The sequence below is a fragment of the Macrobrachium rosenbergii genome, chromosome 39 (assembly GCF_040412425.1).
Source record: "Macrobrachium rosenbergii isolate ZJJX-2024 chromosome 39, ASM4041242v1, whole genome shotgun sequence".
Taxonomy (NCBI): Eukaryota; Metazoa; Arthropoda; class Malacostraca; order Decapoda; family Palaemonidae; genus Macrobrachium; species Macrobrachium rosenbergii.
In genome coordinates this window covers 16,711,902-16,737,332 of record NC_089779.1, presented here as the reverse complement: position 1 = coordinate 16,737,332, position 25,431 = coordinate 16,711,902, and the positions used below count along the sequence as shown (strand labels likewise).

At 36.4% G+C, this 25,431-nt stretch overlaps 1 protein-coding gene across 3 annotated transcripts in view; it reads left to right on the top strand.

The window, feature by feature from the left end:
• LOC136825784 (excitatory amino acid transporter 3-like) overlaps nucleotides 1-25,431 on the top strand; it is a 525,422-nt gene that overhangs the window by 100,924 nt on the left and 399,067 nt on the right. Inside the window, exon 1 of one of the 3 annotated variants that reach the window (XM_067082655.1) lies at nucleotides 5,643-6,725. The exons of the other annotated variants lie outside the window; for them this stretch is intronic. Within the exon in view, the coding sequence (XP_066938756.1) occupies nucleotides 6,538-6,725 (188 nt within the window). The 5' untranslated portion in view covers nucleotides 5,643-6,537. Of the gene's footprint in view, nucleotides 1-5,642; nucleotides 6,726-25,431 lie in introns of those variants that run through there. 3 annotated transcript variants of the gene reach the window in all.

The following is a 25,431-nucleotide window of genomic DNA, read 5'->3' as shown; positions in this document are numbered from 1 at the left end:
TCATCAGGAGCAAGTCCACCACCTGGGCCACTGACTTGAAATTCAAGCTTCCAAAGAATACTATGGTGATCATTAGGAAGAAGTAAGAGGACGTAAAGGGATAAAAATGTATTAAAATGCGAGGAGAATAGTATTAGGGTGGCGATACATTGCATCTTCGCTTGAACTTTTAAAAGTGCCATTTGCGCGACATCCCTAGGGAGACTGTTCCTCAGCCCAACGGTGTGAGGAATAAAGGACCTCTGGAACTGAGAAGTTCGACAGCGAGGCACATTTGCTGCATGTTGGTGCTTCTGCTGTTCAGCAAATCGGGTTGTTCTCGGCAGGAAAAGGGGATCAGGGATCAAATTAGAATGTGAAAGATCTCTGTCAAAATACAACTTTTTACAAATATATGGTTGTCTGGTTGTTGCTTCTGTATATGGTTGTCTGGTTGTTACTTTCTATATTTGGTTGTATGGTTGTCACTCTCTATATATGGTTGTCTTGTTGTTACTTTTTATATTTGGTTGTCTGGTTGTTAATTTCTTGTTCCTTGACATGGAATGATAAACATTAGAGCAAATGAAGTGTGATTTTGACTGTATGGAACGGGCCCCATTTCACGCTGGGTCCTCTAAAAGTTGCCTTTAAACTTTATTTTTTGTGGTGTTTATTATTCACAAAGATATATACACCCGAGTGAACCTTTTACATTCCCTTTACTGTGCCTCTGTTCATATTCTCTTTATCCCATCTTACTTTCCACCCTCTCTTAACAATTGTTTCATAGTGCAACTGCGAAGTTTTCCTTCTGTTACACCTTTCAGACCTTTCGACTGTCAGTCTCCGTTTCAACGCCGAATGACCTTATAGATCCCAGCGTTTGGCCTTTGGCCAAATTCTGTATTCTATTCAATTCTACAGCCGTGTGTGTGTGTGTGTGTGTGAGTGAGAGTGGCTTTTTAACCTGTGAAAATGTAACGCTCCTTACAATGAGTTCTAGCCTGTACCTGTGACAGCTCGTCTCGCCTGTGTCACCCTGAACAATGCACCATAGAAGATTCTAAGTAACTGCAGTCAAGGCAGGTAGAGTTTGTTTAGCAAACGTAAAGCGTGGTTATGTAGTTTATATATATATATATATATATATATATATATATATATATATATATATATATATATATACTCGTATATATAAATTGCTATGTTATTGTTGCTAATACTCATACACGTGTATGTATATTATATATATATATATATATATATATATATATATATATCTATGTGTGTGTATTATATATATATGTACATATGTATGTGACTGTGTACACCCATTTATGTGTTTGTGTTTGTGTAACAGCAAGTGACGTAGCAACTCCTCATCGTTCTCACACTTTTTGGATACCATTTGTTAATACAAAGTCTTGAATCCAAATATATGACAAACAAAGAAATTCCAACTCTGGCGATGGGGTTGGAACCCACGCAAAGATGAGGGTTTGGTTTGGGTTAATCTGAACCTCTCGGACACAGGTTTGTAAAAGTATGTTTCGACCCATACATAGTTATATCTGTCTTATTCAGATATATGTAAGATATAAAAAATGATGTCAATATGTATTTAGGAATCTCTGTGCGTTTGTATCGCGAAAGTTAAAGAGTAAATGTTGAAAAGCATACGATTCTGCTAGCATAGTTCGAATTCTCTCTCTCTCTCTCTCTCTCTCTCTCTCTCTCAAAAATGTTGAAATGTTGAAAAATATACGATTCTGCTAGCTTAGTTCGAATTCTCTCTTTCTCTCTCTCTCTCAAAAATGTTGAAATGTTGAAAAATATACGATTCTGCTAGCTTAGTTCGAATTCTCTCTCTCTCTCTCTCTCTCTCTCTCTCTCAAAAATGTTGAAATGTTGAAAAATATACGATTCTGCTAGCTTAGTTCGAACTCTCTCTCTCTCTCTCTCTCTCTCTCTTCTCTCTTCTCTCTCTCTCTCTCTCTCTCTCTCTCTCTCTCAACTTGTTGATTCTCAGGGTTTATTTGCTCGTCAAGCCTTCATCCCTCAAGATTTCTCATCATTGAGTTGCTTCTCTCTCTCTCTCTCTCTCTCTCTCTCTCACTCTCTCTCTTGCTTCTCTCTCTCTCTCTCTCTCTCTCTCTCTCTCAACTAAGCTTCCAAATAATATGGTGTTCGTTTGAAAGAGGTTACTGACGATTACAGGGGAATACAGAAAGAAGAGACCAATTATTAGAAAAGGAATAAAATAATTTATAGATAGGTAAAATATAAACGTATTATTAAAATACAAAATTGAAACCTTTTAGGGTAGTAATGAATTGCATCTTAGCTTGAACTTTAGAGTCTCTAATTGCACATCCTGAGGGAGACCTCTGGAACTGAGAAGCGTGGCATAAGAGCAGCTTAATCTAATGACAATTGTTTACCTTTACCGATGTCCTTTTTCTATGTTGTCAGTTTATTATGTCTGAAACAGAATTTTAGTCTCGGCATTCATCAAGGTACTCCCCGTAGGGGGGGGGGGGGCCGGTGGTTAGTGCCGTCAGTGCACCTCATGCGGTGCAATGTAGGCATTACTTAAGGTTCTTTGCAGCGTCCCTTCGGCCCCTAGCTGCAACCCCTTTCGTTCCTTTTACTGCACCTCCGTTCATATTCTCTTCCATCTTACTGTCCACCCTCTCCTAACAATTGATTCTTAGTGCAACTGCGAGGTTCCCCTCCTGTTACACCTTTCAAACCTTTTCACTGTCAATTTCCGTTTCAGCGCTGAATGGCCTTAGTTGCCCCAGTGCTTGGCATGTATGTCTGAAATATATAAATCAGTTCATCAAGGTACTGAGTTTTGTTTCCTAACCTTTCATTGAAGTGTATTCTGCTCAAAAATGGAAGACTGCAGTATATGCAAAAATACAAAACTGAGAAAAATGGTAGATATTGCGGTTTTCCCTTGCCTAACTAATTTTTGCAGATACTGTAAATGGGACCCCTTAAATAAAGCATCGAAGAATCATTCTGAAACTTTAGTAACTTGCGTATTAGTTATTCACGAGCCCGATAGGGTATATCTGAATTTCGAAAATTTTGCTGATACTGCAGTTTTCCATTGTAGGGCAATATTGTCCTCAGGTTAGATCCGTATAGAAAACTTTTATTTTCTTCAACTCGAGTCCACGGATAACGTGGTTCCTATTGAAATAGGCATCCTCCTTCTGTTTCGTAATTTCCACTAGATTTTACAGCTATGATAATTGTTTCCATGTATTATCAGTGCACACAGAGCGTGTATGGATGGCGTGAATGTGTCTTGGAGAATTTTTTTATGCAATATTCTTAATCAGTAGAAACTTTTTGGTGTCGTTGGCCATAGTTGTTACGTTGCCAGTTTTATTAGAAAATCAATCAGTCAGGCTGTCATGTACGACATTTAAGCAAGTGAATTTCATTTATTCGGTCAATAATTTTCATATCTTCATCTTGTCACTATTATTACTCGCAAGATGAACCCTATTCCTTTGGAACAAGGCCACCACAGGGGCCACTGACTTGAATTCGGGCTTCCCAAGAATATTATTATTATTATTATTATTATTATTATTATTATTATTATTATTATTATTATTATTATTATTCAGAAAATGAGCCCTATTCATATGGAACAAGCCCACCAAAAGGGCATTGACTTGAAATTCAAGCTTCCAAAGAATATGATGGTGTTCATTAGAAAGAAGTAACAGAAGGTAAATGGGAAATACAGAAAGAAGAGATCACTTATTAAAAAAAGAAAGAAAATAATGTGACAAATTGATAAATAAACAGAAAAAAAGGGAAGTAAATGAATGAAATACGAGGAGAATTGTAATAGAGTAGTTATACATTAATACCCTGGTAAAGGTCTTGCATTTTAATAATTTACTTGCCTTTTTTTTTATTTATTTATTAATTTGTTAATGTATTTTTCCTTTTTTAATAAGTAATCACTCAGCTTTCTTTTGCTACTCTTAGCGGGAATATATATATACATATATATATATATATATATATATATATATATATATATATATATATATATATATATATATATATATATATATATATCAAAAGGCTGAGATGGTTTGGACATGTGATGAGAAGGGAATAAGGAAATGTTTATTAGAAAATATATTTATATACTGTATATATATATATACATATATATATATATATATATATGTATATATATTAAGTGTATGTGAATATTTAATACAATTTTCTCAGCTAACTTTTTAAAGCTCCCAGTGGACTAGCTAACTTGTTTATGAATTCTTCCTGTTGTTGAGAAACAGTGTATAATTGCCTTGTTCCTTTGTAATAGGCTTATATTTTATTTGTCCTGTGCTCTTGGTTCTTGCTCTCTCGCAAGTCAAGCCGTTGGTCTTTATATTGTTTCAGAGGAATAAGAAACAAGTAAAGAAATGCTCCGAAGTTTTTCTTCGGCGCAATCGAGTTTTCTGTACAGCATATAATCGAGGCCACCGAAAATAGAGCTATCTTCCGGTGGTCTCTCTATAATGCTGTATGAGCCGTTGCCCATGAAACTATAACCACGGCCCGGTGGTGGCCTGGCCCCTATCGTTGCCAGAAGCACGATTATGGCTAACTTTAACCTTAAATAAAATATAAACGACTGAGGCTAGAGGGCTGCAATTTGGTATGTTTGATGATTGGAGGGTGGATGATCAACATACCAATTTGCAGCCCTAAAGCTAAAATAAGGATAAAAAGACTTCAACCACTTGCTTATTGTTCTTGATTGCCTATTCACTACCGGGACCCTTTTTAAATGTTCTTATACGCATATACGCCCCATGGTAATGTCTTGTTTAATTCGAATGCCATTACCTTTTTTTCCCGAAATACATAAGTGATTATATAGATTTAGATTAGTTATTTTTATTGATGTTCAAAGTTGAACGTTCTGAATTTTGAACTGACGCAAAGAAGCCTCATGTTCTGTAGTAGAAAGGTGATGTCATCATACGCCAGTATGATGAAAAATGATTATATGGATTTAAATTACTATTTTTGAATGTCTGTAGTGCAAAGTTGATGTCATACTTGCGTATGGAATGATTACATAGATTTAAGTTACTATTTTTGAATGGTGTAAACAAGCCTCGTGTCCTATAATATAAATTTGGCGCCATCATACTTGCGTATACGCAGTCGGGCCGATTTTTTTCGTGCGTAATTGACAAGGTATACGCAGGGGGCGTGGGAAAAACGGAGAGATACAAACGCAAAGAGTGGATGGAGGATCTGGAGGAGTAAGGAGGTAGGATGATCGCCAGGCTTGTAGGACAGGGCAGATGAGAGTAGGAAAAAAAAAAAAAAAACGTAAATAATGAGAAGGTAGGCTAGCGGGCAGGCCATTGCCAGGACCCGGCGCAGGTCAAGATCGATTTAAGGCGGGGCCTGCACATACACACGACGGGGGAGATTGGGGCTGGGGGGGGGGGGTCGGAGATGGATACAGCGCGCGTCTCTCTCTCTCCCTCTCTCTCTCTCTCTCTGTGTCTCTGTCTCTGCCCCTGTTGCTGGAGATTTTCTCCCCCCTCCATCTCCCCCAAACCATCTCCACCACAAGGCTCCCCCCTTCCTCCGCCTTCAGTAGGGCAGCAAATTCACCACCGCCACACTACGCCTCCCGCGTCCGCCAGAACTTGTTGAACTCCCGTTCGTCCGGCCACGGCTCTGGAACGCCACGCTTTCCTTTAGCCTCCTGCGGAGTCCCATACGCCCTTCTCTCGCTTGCTTCCTTTTTTTTTTCTATCTATATTCATCCTCTTATTACGCCCTTCTATCCCCTTCCTTCTTATTCCTCTCTCTCTTAAAAGGGGGACGGAAAAAAGAAAGACCTCGTGTCTTCCGTCTATTGTTATTCCTTTCGTTCGTTCTGTTTCTCTCTCCCTTCGCTTGTGATCGCCAACGAAGGCGCGCGCCTACCGACGTGGCTGAAGAGAGGAAACCACGTGTGTCGTAGTTTTTTTTTTTTTTTAGGGGCGGGAAGGTTATAAACGGGCCTTTGCCATCCCTCATACAGCTACTGCTACTGCTACTGCTACCCTCCTACTCGATTACTCCCTATCCACGCTTTTTTTGTTTTTGATTTTACCGTTTATACCTCTAAAAATCTTGGCCTTTTTTTTACCTTTCGTTTTTTTTTAATTTTTCCATTTTTCGTCACATCGCATTTTTCCAAGATATTTTTTCCTAGTGAACGATAGGACGTGCAGTTTTTTTTTTTTGTGAAATAGAGAGAGGTCCATCACGATATATATATATTCATTTTCACACATGTTTTTGGGAAAAGACAGCGGAAGACGAGGAGTGTTCGTTGCTCAGGTTGTATAGAAAGAAAATATCTGGGAGGGAAATAAAATAAAAAAAACTTCCTCTACCTGACGGAGGAGGAGGAGGTCCCTCGATCCACCTGACGAAGGAAGACCTTTTTTTTTTTTTTTACCTGAAGGAGGAGAAGGAGAGGAAGTCACTGCCGCAATAATGGCCTCGACTGACGCAGCCATGCCCCTGGGAACCATTCAACAGCCACAAGTACAACCGCCACAGTCACCCCAGAAACAACATGCGCCTTCGGCGCCTGTGCAGCAGGCGGAACCTACGCCTTCAGGAGGAACACAGCAACAACAACCTCAGGACGAAGCCTCCACCTCTCCCCAGGATCGTCTCATGTAAGTTGTTTTCTTTCTTTTTTTTTTGGAAAGAGGCTTCATCTTTTTTTTTTGGAAAGAGGCTTCATCTTTATTCGTCATTATTCGTCATCTGAATAATAATAATAATAATAATAATAATAATAATAATAATAATAATAATAATAATAATAATATTATTATTATTATTATTATTATTATTATTATTATTATTATTATTATTATTTTTAGATATATGTACCCATGCATAAATGTGGATTTGTTTCTCCAATAATAATAATAAATAATAATAATAATAATAATAATAATAATAATAATAATAATAATAATAATAATAATAATAATAATAATAATAATAATAATTTTTAAATATATGTACCCATACATAACTGGGTTAATTCCTCCAATAATAATAATAATAATAATAATAATAATAATAATAATAATAATAATAATTCAGTTGTTGAGTTATGATAAATCACTGAAGCAGGTTGTGGCGGAGTTATTTTCTTAACAAATTGCGTTGTCTTGTGTATTGAGTTATGATTGTAAAGCATTATGATTCATCAGTTATATCAGTTGTCTCTAAGTTATGGTTTACCTGTGGAAAAGGTGGCAAGCCTTTCTTATAATAGTTACGAAACTGATATTTTTGTGTATTTGAAAGATTTATTTCCCTTATTTGCAAAGTAAAAAAGCCTTGTTGTCTCATATTAATATCATTTTAGATGAATGGAGGAAATATGATTTTTTTTAAAGGGCATTTTTATAATAAAATAAAACATATTTTTCGTTTGCAAGACAGGTGTGTTTGTGAATGAAATTAATGAAAAAAATAATTTTGTGAATGAAATAAAAAAACAATTTTGAAAGGTACTTTAGACAGATGAAAATCCATTCATCGTCATTCAAAAAATAATAATTTTGTGAATGACATTAAAAAACGTAATTTTGAAAGGTACTTTTGACAGATGAAAAACCATTCACCGTCATTCATTCCGTAAATTTCCCCCTTTTACGGATGAAAAATCATTCATATTCGGTCACCTCGTAAATTGCCCTTTTACGGATGAAAAGTCATTCATTTTGTAACTTGCCCTGTTGCAGGGCAGTGAACCCCCTTTGATCTTTCCGCTCTTGAGCGTGTGCTGATTGAAGTACCTCAGCCAGCCCTGCAAAAGTTGCAATTTGAGGGGAAGGGGAGAAGAGGGGGGAGGGGAGGGGAGAAGAGAGGAGGGAAGGGAAGGGGAGTCCATCTCACCTGTTGATTGAATATTCAGAGCGCTTTCGTTGGCATGGCTACCCATTAACCCACTTCTCCCGCCCGATACAGGTGTAACCTAGGATATCCTAGCTTCCCACCCCCTTCCTCCCCTCCCTCCCCACTCCTTCTTCCCCCCTACTTATCTCTCTCTCTCCCTTCCCCCTCCCACCTTTATTCCTTCAGACACCCCTCTCTTCCCCCCTGTTGTACTGTCAAGGTTGAAGAGCTTTTAATACCTCCTGATCTACTGCCCTGAGTTATGGCTATGATGGGTCTTATGTGTTTTTTTTTTTGAAATGGCGGAGATCTTTCGTTTTACTGTGTTGGGTTGGTGTTCATTTAGTATTTTTAATATTTTCAGTAATTTTTTTTTGCTTATATGTCCTAATCGTACATAATTCTTTAGATATTAGCTCTTTATTTTTTAGTGAAATATGTATTATGAATACCCTATATATATGTATATATGTGTGTGTATGTATATGTACTTTAGTGTGTATATATATATATATATATATACACATACATACATACATACATACATACATACATACATACACACACACACACACACACACACACACACACACACACACACACACACACACACACACATATATGCACTTCAGTATTCAGACTGCATCTTCTGATCCTCTTTTATCTTTTCCCTTTCCTATTACCATGCTGCTCTATTTTTTTTTATAATCGCTTCAGCCATCTTCTTTTTTTATTTTTAATGCAAACTTCAAGGACCACTAACCCAAAGCATCGCGTGGTTCCATTTATTTCTTCATTTTCTTTCGTACATCTGTTGCTCGCAGACCGCCGTGCAGAACTCCCTTCTAATTCTTCACTTTCCCTTTCCATTCTTCTTCACTTTCTCTTCCTCTTCTATTTTTCTCCCCTTTTCTAGTCGTTTTTCCCTAAATTAATTTCTGATTTTATAAGTCACCTTTTCCCTCCCACCCTCCTACGCCATAATCATATTTTCCTTGTAGGTCATGTTCCTTATTATCTCTTGTTGACCGCTGATATTGTCACGCCAGGTTTGTATAAGCCTGTGCCTCTTGTTTCCCTACTTTGTAGAGGGGCAGATCTATCGCTCCAGTGAGATTAGGCCCTATTTCTTTCTCTTGATTTATTTTTGGCCAAAGCCTGGCCTAGATAACAGGATAGGGTTGCCACTTAATTGACCTCTTCCTACGTAACAACTACGCCAGAATTCCTTTAGCTTTATTATCAGTATAATTTCAGTTCCCTTTTGCGAAATGAGGTCAAGATGTTCTCCCATGTCTGTTGGCTGGATTGTATAGTATGGTGTCTTGTGGATACCATGGAAAGCCAATGATGAATTTTCATTCATTTGTTCCTTGGGCTACACAAGAGTTGGTTAGCTTTTGAGATGGACTCGGAAGTGACATTAGATCTATCTTGTGAATTTGTCAGTATTATTCAGAAGATGAAACGTATTCCTATGGAACAACCCCACCACAGGGGCCATTGACTTTAAATGCAAGCTTCCAAAGAATAATATGGTGGTCTGGAGAAATGAAACCGTACGGTCTAACACCATAGGTCTAGCAACCGAATTGAGTAAAGCGTTGCACGTGCCCTTTAAACCCATAAGAATAAGATATCTCGTGGGATCCGTCAGTTAACCAGTATGACAAGGCACTGGCGGAGATTTGCGCTACCTTGCTTAATTTTATATTCTTTATATGGTTAAGCTTTTTCCTCAATGAATAATTTTGAGAGATCCTTGTGATTTCGTGTCCTCCGAACTTGGTTGGCCTCTCCTATCCCTATTTTGGTTGACTTGTTGCTATTCTTATTATGTGTCTTATTCTTGACCTGTGGTTATACTAATCTGCTTCGAGGCTGACTGGTTATGTTTTATCCACATTCATAACTGAATTGTCATTTATCATATATTACTGCATGGATTATCATTTATATATTTCTATTTTCCCATGATGTAAAACTAGTTAACCTGCCTTACAAAATTTGTCAGTCTTTTATCTTAATTGTCAGATTCAATGATCTTTTATATTTATATTTATATTTATATTATTCATATTGAATCTTTTATTCCTTGTATCATATTGAGTTGCATTGGCTGTCATAAATTTACCTTGTACCTCCCTAGGTCACCTTGAGTTTATTCTATTATTTTATGACTAATATACTAATCCTTATTACTTTTTACCATTGTTTTACTGATTATTATTATCCTTTACCTGTATTGATGTAGTGTATTCTACCACTCTGTATTATGTTTAATCAATTAAATCCCAATATTTTACTTTTAATTTGGTAGTATTCCACCCAATGATTATTAATTTGGTAATATTCCACCCAATGATTAACGTAATGTATGTTGCACTGAGTTCTAAACCTAAGCATGTTTATGTGTACAGTGTTCTGGCAAGGCGTACTGTTGGCTGAGATTTATGATCTTTGGAGCATCCCTTGAATCCGTATATGAAGTGGATGTTTTTTCATCGTTCCTAATCCATGTTATGTCATATTTATTCATATTACCTCTTCGTAATTCACTCCTAACTCATACAGTAGAATGTCACGTCCAAAAATTGTTATGTCACTCTTACGCCCATTGCGAGTTTTGTTTTGTTGTTAATTTCTCTTTTATTTCTGTCCCTCCTTCGTTTTTTCCATGTTATAATTTGATCTTTTCTTCCAGTTCTTGTTTCATTTTCTTCTAACTTCGTATCTTTTTCCAAGATTATGTTTGACTTCGTCATAAGTTTATTCTAATTCCCACTGCCAGCTCACACCTTGTTTCGGTGTGAATTTCAGGTGTGGCCACATTTACGAAATTTCTCCATATTTGAATTCCCCAGCTTCCCCCAAACTCGTACTCAGTTTTGTTCTAATTGTATTTTTGAGTCTGTTGCTTTCCCACCAGACTTATTTTACGTCCTGATATATCGGTGCTTTATCGGCTCTCTCCCCTCTCCCCTCTCCCCTCTCCCTTCTCCCCTTCACTTCTTTGTAACGCCAGTTTTGGTAACCATAAATCAATCAATCAGTCCCCTTTATTTCACTTTCCTGTTTGGTTATGACTGTTTCGTAGCTCACTTTCTGTGGTACGGCCTTCGTTTTGCTTTATGTGGTACACTGTAGACGGCAGTGAAGGTACTTTGCAGCATCCCTTCGACCCCCAGATGCGTTGCTTTTTTGCCTCTTATTTCTTATCTGTTCCTTTATGTCTCTTCTTACTTAGTTCTCCAACTTCTTTACATTCAATTTCCATCTTTCATCTCATATATAATATATATATATATATATATATATATATATATATATATATATATTATATATATATATATATATATATATATATATATATATATATTTATATATTTATATATATATATATATATATATATATATATATATATATATATACTGTATATATATAAGAAGTTTGAACTCATGTATATATATATATATATATATATATATATATATATATATATATATATATATATATATATATATATATATATATATATATATGCCGTATTCTTCCTATTCCATTTCCACGTAGATTATTTTAGACTGCAAGTTCTTGTGATGTCCTCATAAAGTTATACAGGATGTGCTCGCCGTGGAGTGATGGCCGACGTATTTGATATGCATAAATCTCTTTCATATTTCATAACTTCTATTTAGATAACCCCCTTTCCTTTGTCCCTATATCTCTTTGATAATAATTTCTGAAGCCTCATTCTTAAATTATCCCCCTCCTCTTTTATATATTTATTTTTAATTTTAAATCGAGCTCTTCTCTCTCTCTCTCTCTCTCTCTCTCTCTCTCTCTCTCTCTCTCTCTCTCTCTCTCTCTGTGTGTGTGTTGCTTCCATGGTCTTATTTCATCATCGCTTCCCCAAAGCTGCCAAGGTTCTCATTTGCCTTTTTTATATATTTATTTGTTTGTCAACCTTTCAGGCGTTTAAGTTCCTTTGCCCTGAACTCACTCGGTCGTTGTTCATAATATCGTATTTTTATTACCTCATATATTCCTCTTTGACAGTTTTAACTCGCTAGATGAAGCCTCTCTCTCTCTCTCTCTCTCTCTCTCTCTCTCCAGCCATTTCCTTTATGGGGTTCCTATATTTTTTCCGTAATTCTTACCTCCCTTTGTATTTTTGCAACCTTTCAAAAGACACTGCACTTTCATGATCCCCTATTCTCATCTCTTCCATTTTCCACTCGAGTACCCTCCTCTCTCTCTCTCTCTCTCTCTCTCTCTCTCTCTCTCTCTCTCTCTCTCTCTCTCTCTCCTCCTCCTCCTCCTCCTCCTCCTCCTCCCCTCCTCCTCCTCCTCTCTTATTCATTCAGTTCGTGTTTGGTACTGAAGAATTTCCCCTTCCGCATAATTTCGTAATGTAATTACCGTTATATATATATATATATATATATATATATATATATATATATATATATATATATATATATGTATATATTGTAATATAGTTATGATTTTCTTATTTTCTTGTTTTTTATTCCGATTGCCTTTTCATCATTACTATCTGTATTTCTGCTTTTCTCTTACTGTAGGGTGTTAATACTTAATATTTTCCTTTTCTTCAAGTACCTATCTCCCCCCTTTCTTACCATGATAATTCAGTATGATATTCGATATTCAAATAATTTTTTCTTTATTTTCCATACTTTTTTGTATTTAACTTTCTGTACCGTATTCTTGACAACATAGTATTTCATTATATCTGTATTTACTGTAGTCCTCATCATTCCGTTGCATCTGGATGTTTGGTAATATATCATATTCCTCGTTTTATTAATTTTGTTTCATACTATTTGTTTCCGAGAGAGAGAGAGAGAGAGAGAGAGAGAGAGAGAGAGAGAGAGAGAGAGAGAGAGATAAATGTTAGAAAGATCCAAGATGCGGGGACACTAAGTTGGATTACATTTTACATTAGAGAGAGAGAGAGAGAGAGAGAGAGAGAGAGAGAGAGAGAGAGAGAGAGAGAGATAAAAAATTTTAGCAAGTTCTAAGATACACTGACACTAAATTGGCATATTAGTCGTAATGTCAGTTGACAGAACTGGGGCACTCGATGAATTCTGAGTCCTTAATAAAAACCTTTTAATTTTAAATCACGTTCTTATATCTTAGGAACGTATTTAATTAAACATTTCGCCTGAACTTTGGCTTCTTCATATCATTTTTATATATTTAATGAACTCACATTTTACTAAAATGACAGTTTGATTTTGTTCGTGTTTGTTGCCCATTTATGTTTAATATATTCTCTCTCTCTCTCTCTCTCTCTCTCTCTCTCTCTCTCTCTCTCTCTCTCTCTCTCTCTCTCTCTCACATATATATATATACATATATGTATATATAGACTGATTTCTGTAGGTAGTTATTTTTCTCTATGGACGCCATAACATATTTGTAGATTCTCTCTCTCTCTCTCTCTCTCTCTCTCTCTCTCTCTCTCTCTCTCTCTCTCTCTCTCTCTCTCTCTCTCTCTCTTGGATGCCTTTAATACGTCCTCCCTCCTAAAAGTTGCCGCAAACCCCTTTCCCTCTTATAAAAATGATTCTTTAAGACCTCCGTTGTTTTAGCTCTTATGCCCCCAAATTATTTTCCACTCTTACTAAGTCTCTTAATGGAGTAACTCTCTCAAATGTTATCCAAATTAGTGTCCTTACATCGTAGATCTCTCTCTCTCTCTCTCTCTCTCGTTATCCAAATTAGTGTCTTCGTATCGTAGATCTTTCTAACATTTTTATCTCTCTCTCTCTCTCTCTCTCTCTCTCTCTCTCTCTCTCTCTCTCTCGTTATCCAAATTAGTGTCATCGTATGGTAGACCTCTCTCTCTCTCTCTCTCTCTCTCTCTCTCTCTCCAATTTAGTGTCCTCGTATCGTAGATCGTTCTAAAATTTATCTCTCTCTCTCTCTCTCTCTCTCTCTCTCTCTCTCTCTCTCTCTCTCTCTCTCATGATTTATTTTACTAGCAACTTTGTCCGGTGGAATCTGGGAGCGTAGTTTACTGACTGCAGCCCGAATGACCTCGTCTTAATTAAACTTCGCCAAGAGAAGAATTCCCTGTCAGAGAGCTTAGTTGTGCTTCTCTTTGTATGTAACTCATATTTCTGTATTATTAATCTTCTTCATTGAAATAGTAGATTCTCTTGTATTTTTTGCCTATTGTTTCTGGGTGTAAAGTTTTTTGAATTTTTTGTATAGTTTTTGAATATATGTTTTTTTTCTGATTGACATTTTTTTTGCTTATTTTTTAATTTTTATTATTTCCATACTGATATTCAGTAAGCATTTTGTTTGGTAATAACGGCGCTGAGATAGTTTCTTTTTCGGTAATGGCACTTTTGCTACCTTTACTAACGGTAATAGGTCCTACTCAAAGACTACGCGTAGTTTAGCACTCTCTCTCCTCTCTCTCTCTCTCTCTCTCTCTCACATGTGGGGTAGATAGATCTCTCTCTCTCTCTCTCTCTCTCTCTCTCTCTCTCTCTCTCTCTCACATGTGAGGTAGATCTCTCTCTCTCTCTCACATGTGGGCAGTCATCATTATCAACAGGTGTAGTTTTTCGAACGTAAGCTGGCGCATTGGGAATACTTTTTTGCATAATTCGTATAATCGTGCTAAACCTTGTTTCGTGTAAAGGAGGCGTGTTTTCATGCAGTCATGTTTTTCTCGAAGAATTGTATTCCCTTTTCCCGTTATAAACAACCCCGTAGCGGAAAGTGCCATCAGTGTACCTCACGCGGAACACTGTAGGCATTGCTTAAGGTTCTTTGCGGCGTCCCTTCGGACCCTAGCTGCAACCCCTTTCATTCCTTTTACTGTACATCTCTTCATATCTTTCTTCCATCTGACCTTCCACCCTCTCCTTACAATTGTTTCATACTGCAACTGCTTTGAGGTTTTCCTCCTGTTACACCTTTCAGACCTTCTTACTGTCAGTTTCCCCATTCAGCGTTGAATGACCTCACAGGTCCCAGCGCTTGGCCTTTGGCCTAAATTCAGTATTCCAGGTCTATGCAGTCGGCCTTGTAATATGAAGACAGTTTTGAATGGTAAATTACTATTTGAATAACTAATGCGTTATAAAGTAGCAATTCTTAAATGCTATTCAGCATTTTGATTCGTATGCGTTTATATCTGTAGAGAAAGGGAAAGACATTCAGATAGGCCGGTGTAATCCACTAGGTCTTTGGCGGTTATCTGGAGGCCCCAGTTAGCGTTTCTGTTCCCGAGTGTTGCCGCTGAATTGTGAATGGCCGCTTCGGTGTAACAGCGATGTGCGGTGCTAACAATATACTCGTACGTCGAACTCCACTTTGCAATTGTGAAGATTTGATCTCGTGTTAAAGGCGTTTACCTTGTTCTCACAGGAGGAGCAGTCTCCTGAAGGATAGAATTATTATTATTATTATTATTATTATTATTATTATTATTATTATTATTCTGAATATAAACAAGCCCATATATATATATATATATATATATATATATATATATATATATATATATATATATATATATATAGTTAGACCGATAGACTTGTTAATTCCTCTCTCTCTCTCTCTCTCTCAATCTCTCTCTCTCTCTCTCTCTCTCTCTCTCCACTGTTACGCAACGAATGTAGAGGCGTGAATCCCGCCGAGGACTGGAACGGTTTTAGTATCGAGAGTAAATTGCTTTGGGTCGGTTCACCTCCCCCCCCCCATCCCATCATTCCAGATTTGGGGGAGGGGGTGGGTACGACCCTCAGGAAGGGCCTCAGGACCGGGTGCTGGGATCTACACTCGGTGGATACGTTTGTTCCGTCTTCCTGAGGAGATGCGTAAAAAGGCGTAGGTTCTGGCTTTGTATGTTGAGAGTGACTGCGTAGTTCCCGGATGCCACCGAACTCTTAGGTTTTATTATTGAGTGGGTTTCGATTTTTTGTTTTGTTTTGTTTTTGTATTTTGTTTGGATATGATTCGTAGTTGTCGCTTGTCCTCGTGGACGTGCGTAATTCTTGGTTTTTTTGGAGACATGTAATTTCCGTTGGGTGGGGAGCGAGGAAGACATGCGTAATTCCTGTTTTTTTAAAGAGTTGTAATTTCTGTGTTATTTTTAAGACGCGTAATTCGTGGTGTTTTGGAGACATACATGATTTCGGTTGGGGGGCGGCGAGGAAGACATACGTAATTCCTGTTTTTTTTAGACTTGTAGTTCCTGTTTTTTTTAAGACGTGTAATTCTCGTTTTTTTTTTAACTGGGTGCGTAATACTCATCTTGTTTGTATTGTTCATGTTTATTGATGGACATGATGCGTAGTTGCTGGTTCTCCACGAATCAGAGCGTAATTCCTATTTTTTTATTTTTTTTGTTTGTTTCTGGCTGCGTAGTTTTTGGTTTTCAATGGGTTGTTAGTGAGCGAGATGCGTAATTCGTGTTGTTACTTGAACGGAATGGAATATAAAATTTAAGGCAAAGGTCAAGCACTGGGACCCGTTAGGTCATTCAGCGCTGGAAGGGAAACTGAGAATGAAGGGTTTGAAAGGCGTAACAGGAGGAAGCGATTGCTAGGGGAGGGTGGAAAGTGAGATGAAAGGAAGATAACATGAACGGAGGAACAGTAAAAGGATTGAAAGTGTTTGCGGCTAGGGGCCTAAGGAAGGGACGCTGCAAAGAACCTTAAGTAAGGCCTACAGTGCACAGCATGAGGTGCACTGACGGCACTGCTAGCCTACGGGGTCCGCGTTGTAGGACGCCACCCACAGACGTTCCGCCCTAAATGAAAGAACTTCTATTTAGTTTATTACGGGAAATTTGCATATTAGGGGCGTCAACTGATTCACAGACTACGCCGTTCGGGCGTATATATAGCAGCGACAGATTATGCAAGCGACCGTGTCGCCTAGAGCGATACGTAATGCTGCACTTTGCTGTCTTATGAACTTTGAACTTCAGAGGTAGAGGGTAGCTTTCGGCCTCATGTAAAGTTAATATTGTATTTTATGTAGTCCATTGAATGAATTGATATATGGCCTGATCTGTAATGGCGTTATAGTTCTTTCCAGGGAGAGACGCCTCATAACTTCCCTGGGTTCGAAGTTTGGGTCGTATACAGATTTGTAATAAGTATATTATATATATATATATATATATATATATATATATATATATATATATATATATATATATATATATATATATACACACACACACACACACACACACACACACATACGCACTTTATATTACTCACGGAAGTAATTGCTCATTTCCCTTAAGGGAAAGCGTTAATCCCCCAAATCGGCATTTCCTAAGACGGGGAGAATAGATATCCCTCTTAATGACCCTTTGTAAAGCCTCGCAGTCTTCTGCTTCCTCGTTGCGAAGTGGAGAAGTTGTTTTTGTCTCTAAGCGGAACTGAAGCTCAACGAGAATCTTTATCTATATTCACTGTCTAAGTATTTTCTCCTGTTTGTAAATATTTATGAGTATGTATAAATACATTTACAAATATAAATATGAATATTTATAAGTATATTTATAAATATAAATACTTATGAATCTGTATCTATATTCACTGTCTCAGTATTTTCTCCTGTTTATAAATATTTATGAATGTGTATAAATACGTTTATAAATATATATATATATATATATATATATATATATATATATATATAAAATATTTATAAGTATAAATATGAGTATTTATGAATCTTTATCTATATTCACTAAGTATTTTCTCCTGTTTATAAATATTTATGAATGTATATAAATACGTTTATAAATATAAATATTAATATAAATATCTATTAATACATTTATAAATATAAATATTTATGAATATAAATATTGTAGATACTCCTTTTGCTTTTCACGATCTATTCGTTTATCTTGTACGTGATGTTATTGCGTTCGTTTTCTACAGATTTTTGTTATCGCTCAGTATTCGTGTTCTTGTGTCTATCTTATGTTATTTTCATGTTATTTTTACATTTTCATTCATTTTTATGTTCTTGTTTCCGTATACTTTAGAGTTGTGTTATTTTGGTTTTTCTTGTTGCCTTATTTTGTTTTAAATAAACACCGTATTCTTTGGAAGCTTGAATTTCAAGTCAGTGGCCCCTTTGGTGGGCTTGTTCCATATGAATAGGTTTCATCTTCTGAAAAATAATAATAATAATAGTAATAATAATAATAATAATAAGTTGGGTTTTCCAAATTTACAGCATTATGTATTATCTAGATCTCTATCTGAATGGTAGCTTGAGTAGTCGTCACCGAAACCAAGTAACAAAAGAAATAAAGAAGATCCGAGGCGAAGTAGTCTTTTGGGAGGTCTGGCTACAACCCAGAGCAGAAGTTTTGAAATCAGTCTGACCTGCCTGAGAACTGGGTATGCTAAATTACCCCCACCAACCGTTCCCTCCTCCTTTCGTCAGTCTTGCTATCTAAGCTCTGTAACTGTTTACTTCTTAGCTCTGTTGAAGGGCTTTATACCAGTTCCATCTTTAGATCCTTGTGTTTCATCTTTACTTTCTGAATCTATCTATCTTGCTGTTCCCGTAGGGTCAGTGCACTGCATGCGGTGCACTGTAGGCATTACTTGAGGTTCTTTGCAGCGTCCCTTCGGCCCCTAGCTGCAACCCCTTTCATTCCTTTTACTCTACCTCCGTTCGTGTTCTCTTTCTTCCAACGTACTTTCCACCCTCTGTTAACAATTGTTTCAAAGTGCAACCGCGAGGTTTTTGTTGAACCTTTCAAACCTTCTTACTGTCAGTTTTCCGTTTCAGCGCTGAATGACCTCATAGGTCTCAGCGCTAGGCCTTTAGCCTAAGTTCGATATTCTATTCTATATTACGAAACGAAAGCTCAAATAAATAATTTTATTAAAACTGACGGTCACTGAAAGCCTTAGCTTCGACGCAAATGCCTTCCCACCCTCACCTTAGCGTTCTGCCCTGTTTGTCCTCTGTAAAGCAATCCCCTTCTCAGGCTTTCGCGAAAGAGGGGAAAAATTGACACTTTTGAAGCTGTGTTTCCCCCTCCATCTCAACATCATTCTTTCACGAGGACAATAAACCTTTGTTCGTGATTCTGTCAGAATTGAAGGTGTGAATAATGAAATGGAATAATGCACTTTTCAGATTTTGTGAAAAGGTTTACCGAGGTGTCGTGTGTATTTGTTCGTCATGCCACAGAATCGCGCGTGTATGCGCGCGCGGAAGCATACACACACAGACTTGGCCTCACTTCACTTGCGAGAGTTCCGAGATCGATTTTGGAGTGAGAAAGTCGGGTGAGGCCATTTTTTACTATAATGTCCGGTGTGTATCGTTTGACTTAAGCAGTGAATTATGTACCTTGTAATTGGTAGACTAATGTGGGTTGCAGTTTGAACTGAGAAGAATGAGAGGTAACACCTTATGGGGCCACCTCTGCGAGGAGGAAAAGGCGCGCGCGCGCGCGCATACTTATATGTATATATATTTGTATAAATATATATATGTATATATGTTTTTATGCAAATATGCATATATATAATTATAAATATATATATATATATATATATATATATATATTACTGTAAAATCATATATATATATATATATATATATATATATATATATATATATATATATATATATATATACATATGAATATATATACATACATATATATATACTGTATATATATATATATATATATATATATATATATATATATATATATATATATATATATATATATATATATATATATATATATAAATGTTCAACTTTAACCTGAACAGAAAGTCATTAAAACCATAGCTGTTTTAAATCTTGCCTGTCGTGAAGGTCACATCAAACAAGGCGTCCTTGTCATTTTTGCCTGACCTGAATGTCATACAAAGAAAGATTACTGCTTTAACGACAAGAGGAAGAAAGGAGCCAAGCTTTTATCTGATGGCTTTGTCTAAAGCATTGATAAATGTAAAGACGATTTAAATGTGGTATTTTTTTTGGGGGGGACGCATTTAAAAACAGACGACATTTTTCGAGAAAGAGCGGGTAATCACTATCATCCGCTTGATACTGGACGCGTCATGTCCTTGAAAACAGAACAGAAATGAAAGGCGGCCAGCAGTGGCAGTGACATAAACTAGTATTCACTGAATATTCACTTGGTGTCGCGAGAGAGAAACCTGGTGATTGTGTTGCGTAGGCAGTGGTCTGCATGGGACTGCAAATTCCTGAGATGTATGCTAGTATTGCACCAGCCCCGTTTTTTTTTGCCATACCCCTCGGGTAGGTTAGATTATATGAAATGAGGAATTTCAGAGTAATTTGGGTGTGGGAAACATACTTAGATTATTTTCAAGAAAACTCTGTGGTTAGTTTTCAAGATATGGCGTCCCACTTTTTTCAGGGAAAGGTCCCGGTACTAGGTCACATCTCGGGAAAATGCCACCGGACTGGGGACGTTGTAACTGACGATTCAGGGAAATTAGTTGAAGGAAAATACTTTGTCATCCATTGCAAGGGACAACATGCTTGTTCTGTCAACACTTTGAACCGCAAAGCTTCTTGCTTTCAGAGACTGCTAGTTGTGTCATGGGACTTTTGACAATCCATTTACGTTTTCAGTTATATTCTGTACAACGTTACTGTGGATGAGAACTTATTCAAGGCCCCTGGTTTTCTGCATGGCAGAAAGCAGTTGGCTTGTAGCACCCTCAAACAAGTGAAACTAATCCGCAAACCTTCTAAACGTATTTTAGTCACCTGTTACTGTACCTCCGTTCATATTATCTTTCTTCTGTCTTACTTTCCACCCTCTCCTAACATATTCTTCATGTCAGGGCATAGAGAGAGAGAGAGAGAGAGAGAGAGAGAGAGAGAGAGAGAGAGAGAGAGAGATGAAAGGATTCTAGTATTAGATTAAAGGCAGCTCAGGGTGTGAAAAGTCCCTTTGAATCCTGGTTTGATAAAACGTAGACCCTTTGTTACCATTAACAACCGATGATTTTATTCCTGTATTTTTCGAGCGATACAAAAGCATACAGAAAACAAATACGGCAATAGCTGTACCCTCTCCTGTCCTCCTGTGTTCAGGATTGTATTGTTCATTCATTTCCATCGTCACTGATGCTAATTGGTATGACGGGGGTTTTGGTGTTGGGGGGGAGGAGGAGTTGTCATCATGGCGTTCGAAAGCTCTAATATAAAGTAGAGGTAACTTAGAGCCTCGCCCTTAGAGTGGTCGACGTGATCAGTTTGGAAATTCGTCGTGCGACGCCAGATTGCATAAATAATTCAATCAAGACTGGAAATTGCCATTTATGCGTAGTTTGGACGGGCGTCATTATTGGATGAAAAGTGGACGCAGCCCGTTATTAGGTTTTGGTTGTTTTTTATTTTTTTTTCATTTTCCGTTTTGTGAAGGGGTATGTAGATGTCTAATGGCCTTCTCTCTCTTCCATTCGCGTTATTAGTCGGACAGTATTTTGATTAGACGAGTATATATATATATATATATATATATATATATATATATATATATATATATATATATATATATATATATATATATATATATATACAGTATATATATATATATATATATATATATATATATATATATATATATATATATAACTTTTTAGACGTAAAGCAAAATTAAGACCGCGTGACAAGACCGTCTTTTCCTTATCAGTCAATACACGACCAGGACGACTTTATGGACTCCCAAAAGTCCGTAAGGCAGATCACCCATTAAGACCTATTTTTATCAGCTACTGGAACTGCTAACTGTAATATCGCCAAGTTTCTTGTTCCCCATCCTTACCCCGATAACTACAAGTGAGTATACATAAATGACCCCTTTCATTATATATATATATATATATATATATATATATATATATATATATATATATATATATATATATATATATATATATGTATATAATATACACACATATACAATATATAGTTTTTCATTTCACTTATTTATGGTTTGGTATGTTTCAGTAACTTCAATAGGCATCATCAAGAGAGTGTCTCAATTACAGTACAACTGAAACATTACTCTGGGAGATTAAAAAACTGATTACAAACTGGAAAAGTTACTGTCACGAAAACTTGATACGAGTCGAATACACACTGTAATTAATACTGTAATTAATCTTATATATCCATCGCTCCACAAATTCTTGATGCGCATGAGTGTCCCTTTCAATGTTTTGTATTTTTAAGTCGAGCAACTTTATCCCGTATGGGGGTAGTGCTTTCAGTGCACCTCATGCAGAGCACTGTAGGCATTGCTCAAGGTTCCTTTTACTGTACCTCCGTCTCTATTCAATTTCTTACGCCTGACTTTCCACCCTCTCTTACCAGCTGTTTCATGGTGCAACTGCAAGGTTTTCCTCTTGTTACACCTTTCGAGCAATTCTATTCTCAGTTTTCCCGTCACCGCTGAATGACTTCATGGGTCCCAGCGCTTGGTCTTTGGCCAAAATTTTATATTTCTTTCCATCCCCCAACTTTAGTGTCTTTGAGGATTCAAGAGTTCCAGTCAAGGAAGTTTATATTGTAGTAGCGATAAAAATCAAAGTATTGTATTGAAATATATATCATGTGATTAGAGCTGTAATGTGAATCTTTGCGAAGGTGTCTGTAGTTAATGTTATTCTAATAACTGTGAACTTATTCCTAATCTATTCTCTCTCTCTCTCTCTCTCTCTCTCTCTCTCTCTCTCTCTCTCTCTCTCTCTCTCTCTCTCTCTCAGTTGATATATCCCATACCTCACAGGCAGTTCCTCTCTTTCTCTCAGTTGATATATCCCATACCTCATAGCAGTTCCTCTCTCTCTCTCTCTCTCTCTCTCTCTCTCTCTCTCTCTCTCTCTCTCTCTCTCTCTCTCTCTCTCTCATAGACTCTACATATGAGGCAATACAACAGCATACATACGAAGAAATAAACTACGAAATGACAACACAAAAAAAATCCCAAAGAGGCTGTACCCTGATATACATATTGAAGGGAATGAGCAAGAAAAAAAAAAAAGAAAGACATAGTCTGCACTCTTTTGAAAAGAGGAAATTGCAGAATCGGTGAAAGATGTCACTACAAACATCCCAAGATATGTCACAACTATGAAATTTATGGCAAATGTGCATATCTAGATGGCTATGAGGTTGAATGCAGCGATCTACGTCCAAAAGTATGTGGGAATCTGAGAGAAGGAAAAGGTTGCAAATTCAACAGAAAATGCAGACACATGCATCCTGTTGCCATGAAGAACGAAAATCAAAAGCAGATACATATAAAAAATCAAAGTAAAATGAAACAAACAAAGGAAAGAATAAAGAGTATATATGTGACGAAGGAAAAAAGCAAGCCGGCACCACGTTATGAAAGGTCACCACCACGATATGAGACGTCAGCTCCCAGGTACAGTGCAACAAAGCAATGTATCTACGATGCAAATGGATGGTGCAGATATGGAGATAGGTGCAGATACAAACACAAAATGAATAATTATGAAGATGGAAGATCAACTATTTTGGAAAAGTTGGATTTTTTAATTTCCGAAGTTATGGAAATGAAGAAAAGAACAACATATCAGAACAGGAGAGAGACATGGGAAAATCCTTATTATTACCCATATTAGATAATGGGGATAAAACGCAAACCATCATAGTGATGAATGCACAGGGTTTACTTTTGAATAACTCAAAAAGAAAAATAGAGTTCTTAGAAGAACTAACCCAAACTGAAAAAATAGATATAATGAATATAAGTTTAAACCTGGTACTCACAAGAGACTGGTAATGATGATCAGATAAAGGGTTTCGTAACTTATAGATCAGATAGAAAAAATAGGAATCAAGGGGGAACTGCGATTTATGGGAGAGACATAAATCAAGGAAAAATCTGTGAGAAATATAGTAACACAGAATGTGAACTAATAGCAGTAGAATTTGAATTTGAAAAATTAGTAAACATTGTAATATACAGACCCCCGAATACTAAAGAGTTTGACATAATAATTGACAAATTGGATGATATCTGTAGAAATCACAAAGACTGGACTATACTCCTATCCGGAGACTTTAACTTTTGTAGAATGGAAAGAACGAATAGGAGACTGTGGTTGTATTTATACATATAAAAAGGAGAGTAATAGTAGCGCAGAAGATAAGAGGCAATTTGAAAAGCTATTAGATATGCTACTAGAACATAATATGCAACAAATAAATCACCTACCAACAAGAAAGGATAATATTTTAGAACTAGTATTTGTGAACGAGGTGAACTATGTTAAAGAAATAAGTGTATAATACGAGTATTTCAGACCATAATGTCATAGAATTAACAGTCCGGTCCAAAACATGAGAACAGAGATAAGCAAGTGAAGAAAAATTGGGAAGGATATGGAAAATATGATTTCTATAGTAAAAATATAAATTGGTAAAAAATAAATGAAGAATTAAACAAAGACTGTGAAAACATATTCGTAAGGGATAATATACAGGTAAATACCGATATATTATATAAAATATTAGAGGAAATAGTGGAAAAATATATACCGAAGAAGAAAAGTAAACATCAGTCATGCATTCCAAGAGACAGAAGGATCTTGTTTCAGAAAATCAGAAAGTGGAAAAAAGGTCTTGCAAAAGAAAAGAATGCATGGAAAGTGATGGAGCTAAAAAGTAAGATAGAAAATGCAGAACATAAGATTATACAGTCAAAAGAAAAAGAAAAACAAGACCTTGAAGAAAGGACCCTACAAAATATTAAACAAAACCCCAAAATTTTTTACTCATATGCAAAAAAAATGAATAAAATAAAGAGTAGAAATAGGCCCTCTAAGAATTGAAGGGCGATTAACAAATGAAAAAAAGGAAATATGTAACATATTAGCAGAAAGATGTAAGAGTGAATTCACACCTAGAGTTGATAATGAAGATAATGATACAGAAATAAGAGATGAAAATAGTGAATATTTATCGGACATAGTTATTACTGAAGCCGATATTGTGCAGGCTATTAATGAGATTAAAAATGGATCAGCAGCAGGACCTGATGGTGTTCCTGCCATTTTGTTAAAGAAAGTGGTTCATTCAATCGCAAGGCTGCTCACAATATTATTAAGACAAAGTATAGATACAGGCGAGATTTATGATGAGCATAAATTAGCGTATATTACCCCAACTTTCAAAGGTGGATCAAGACTAGAGGCAAGTAATTATAGGCCTGTGAGTCTGACATCTCATATTATGAAAGTTTACGAAAGGATAATGAAAAAATATATAATGAAACATTTAATGAAAAATAGTTTGTTTAATATAGGACAACATGGTTTTGTACCCGGAAGAAGCACACAAACCCAACTGTTAGTTCACCACGAAAGCATATATAAAAATATGATAAATGAAAAAGATAC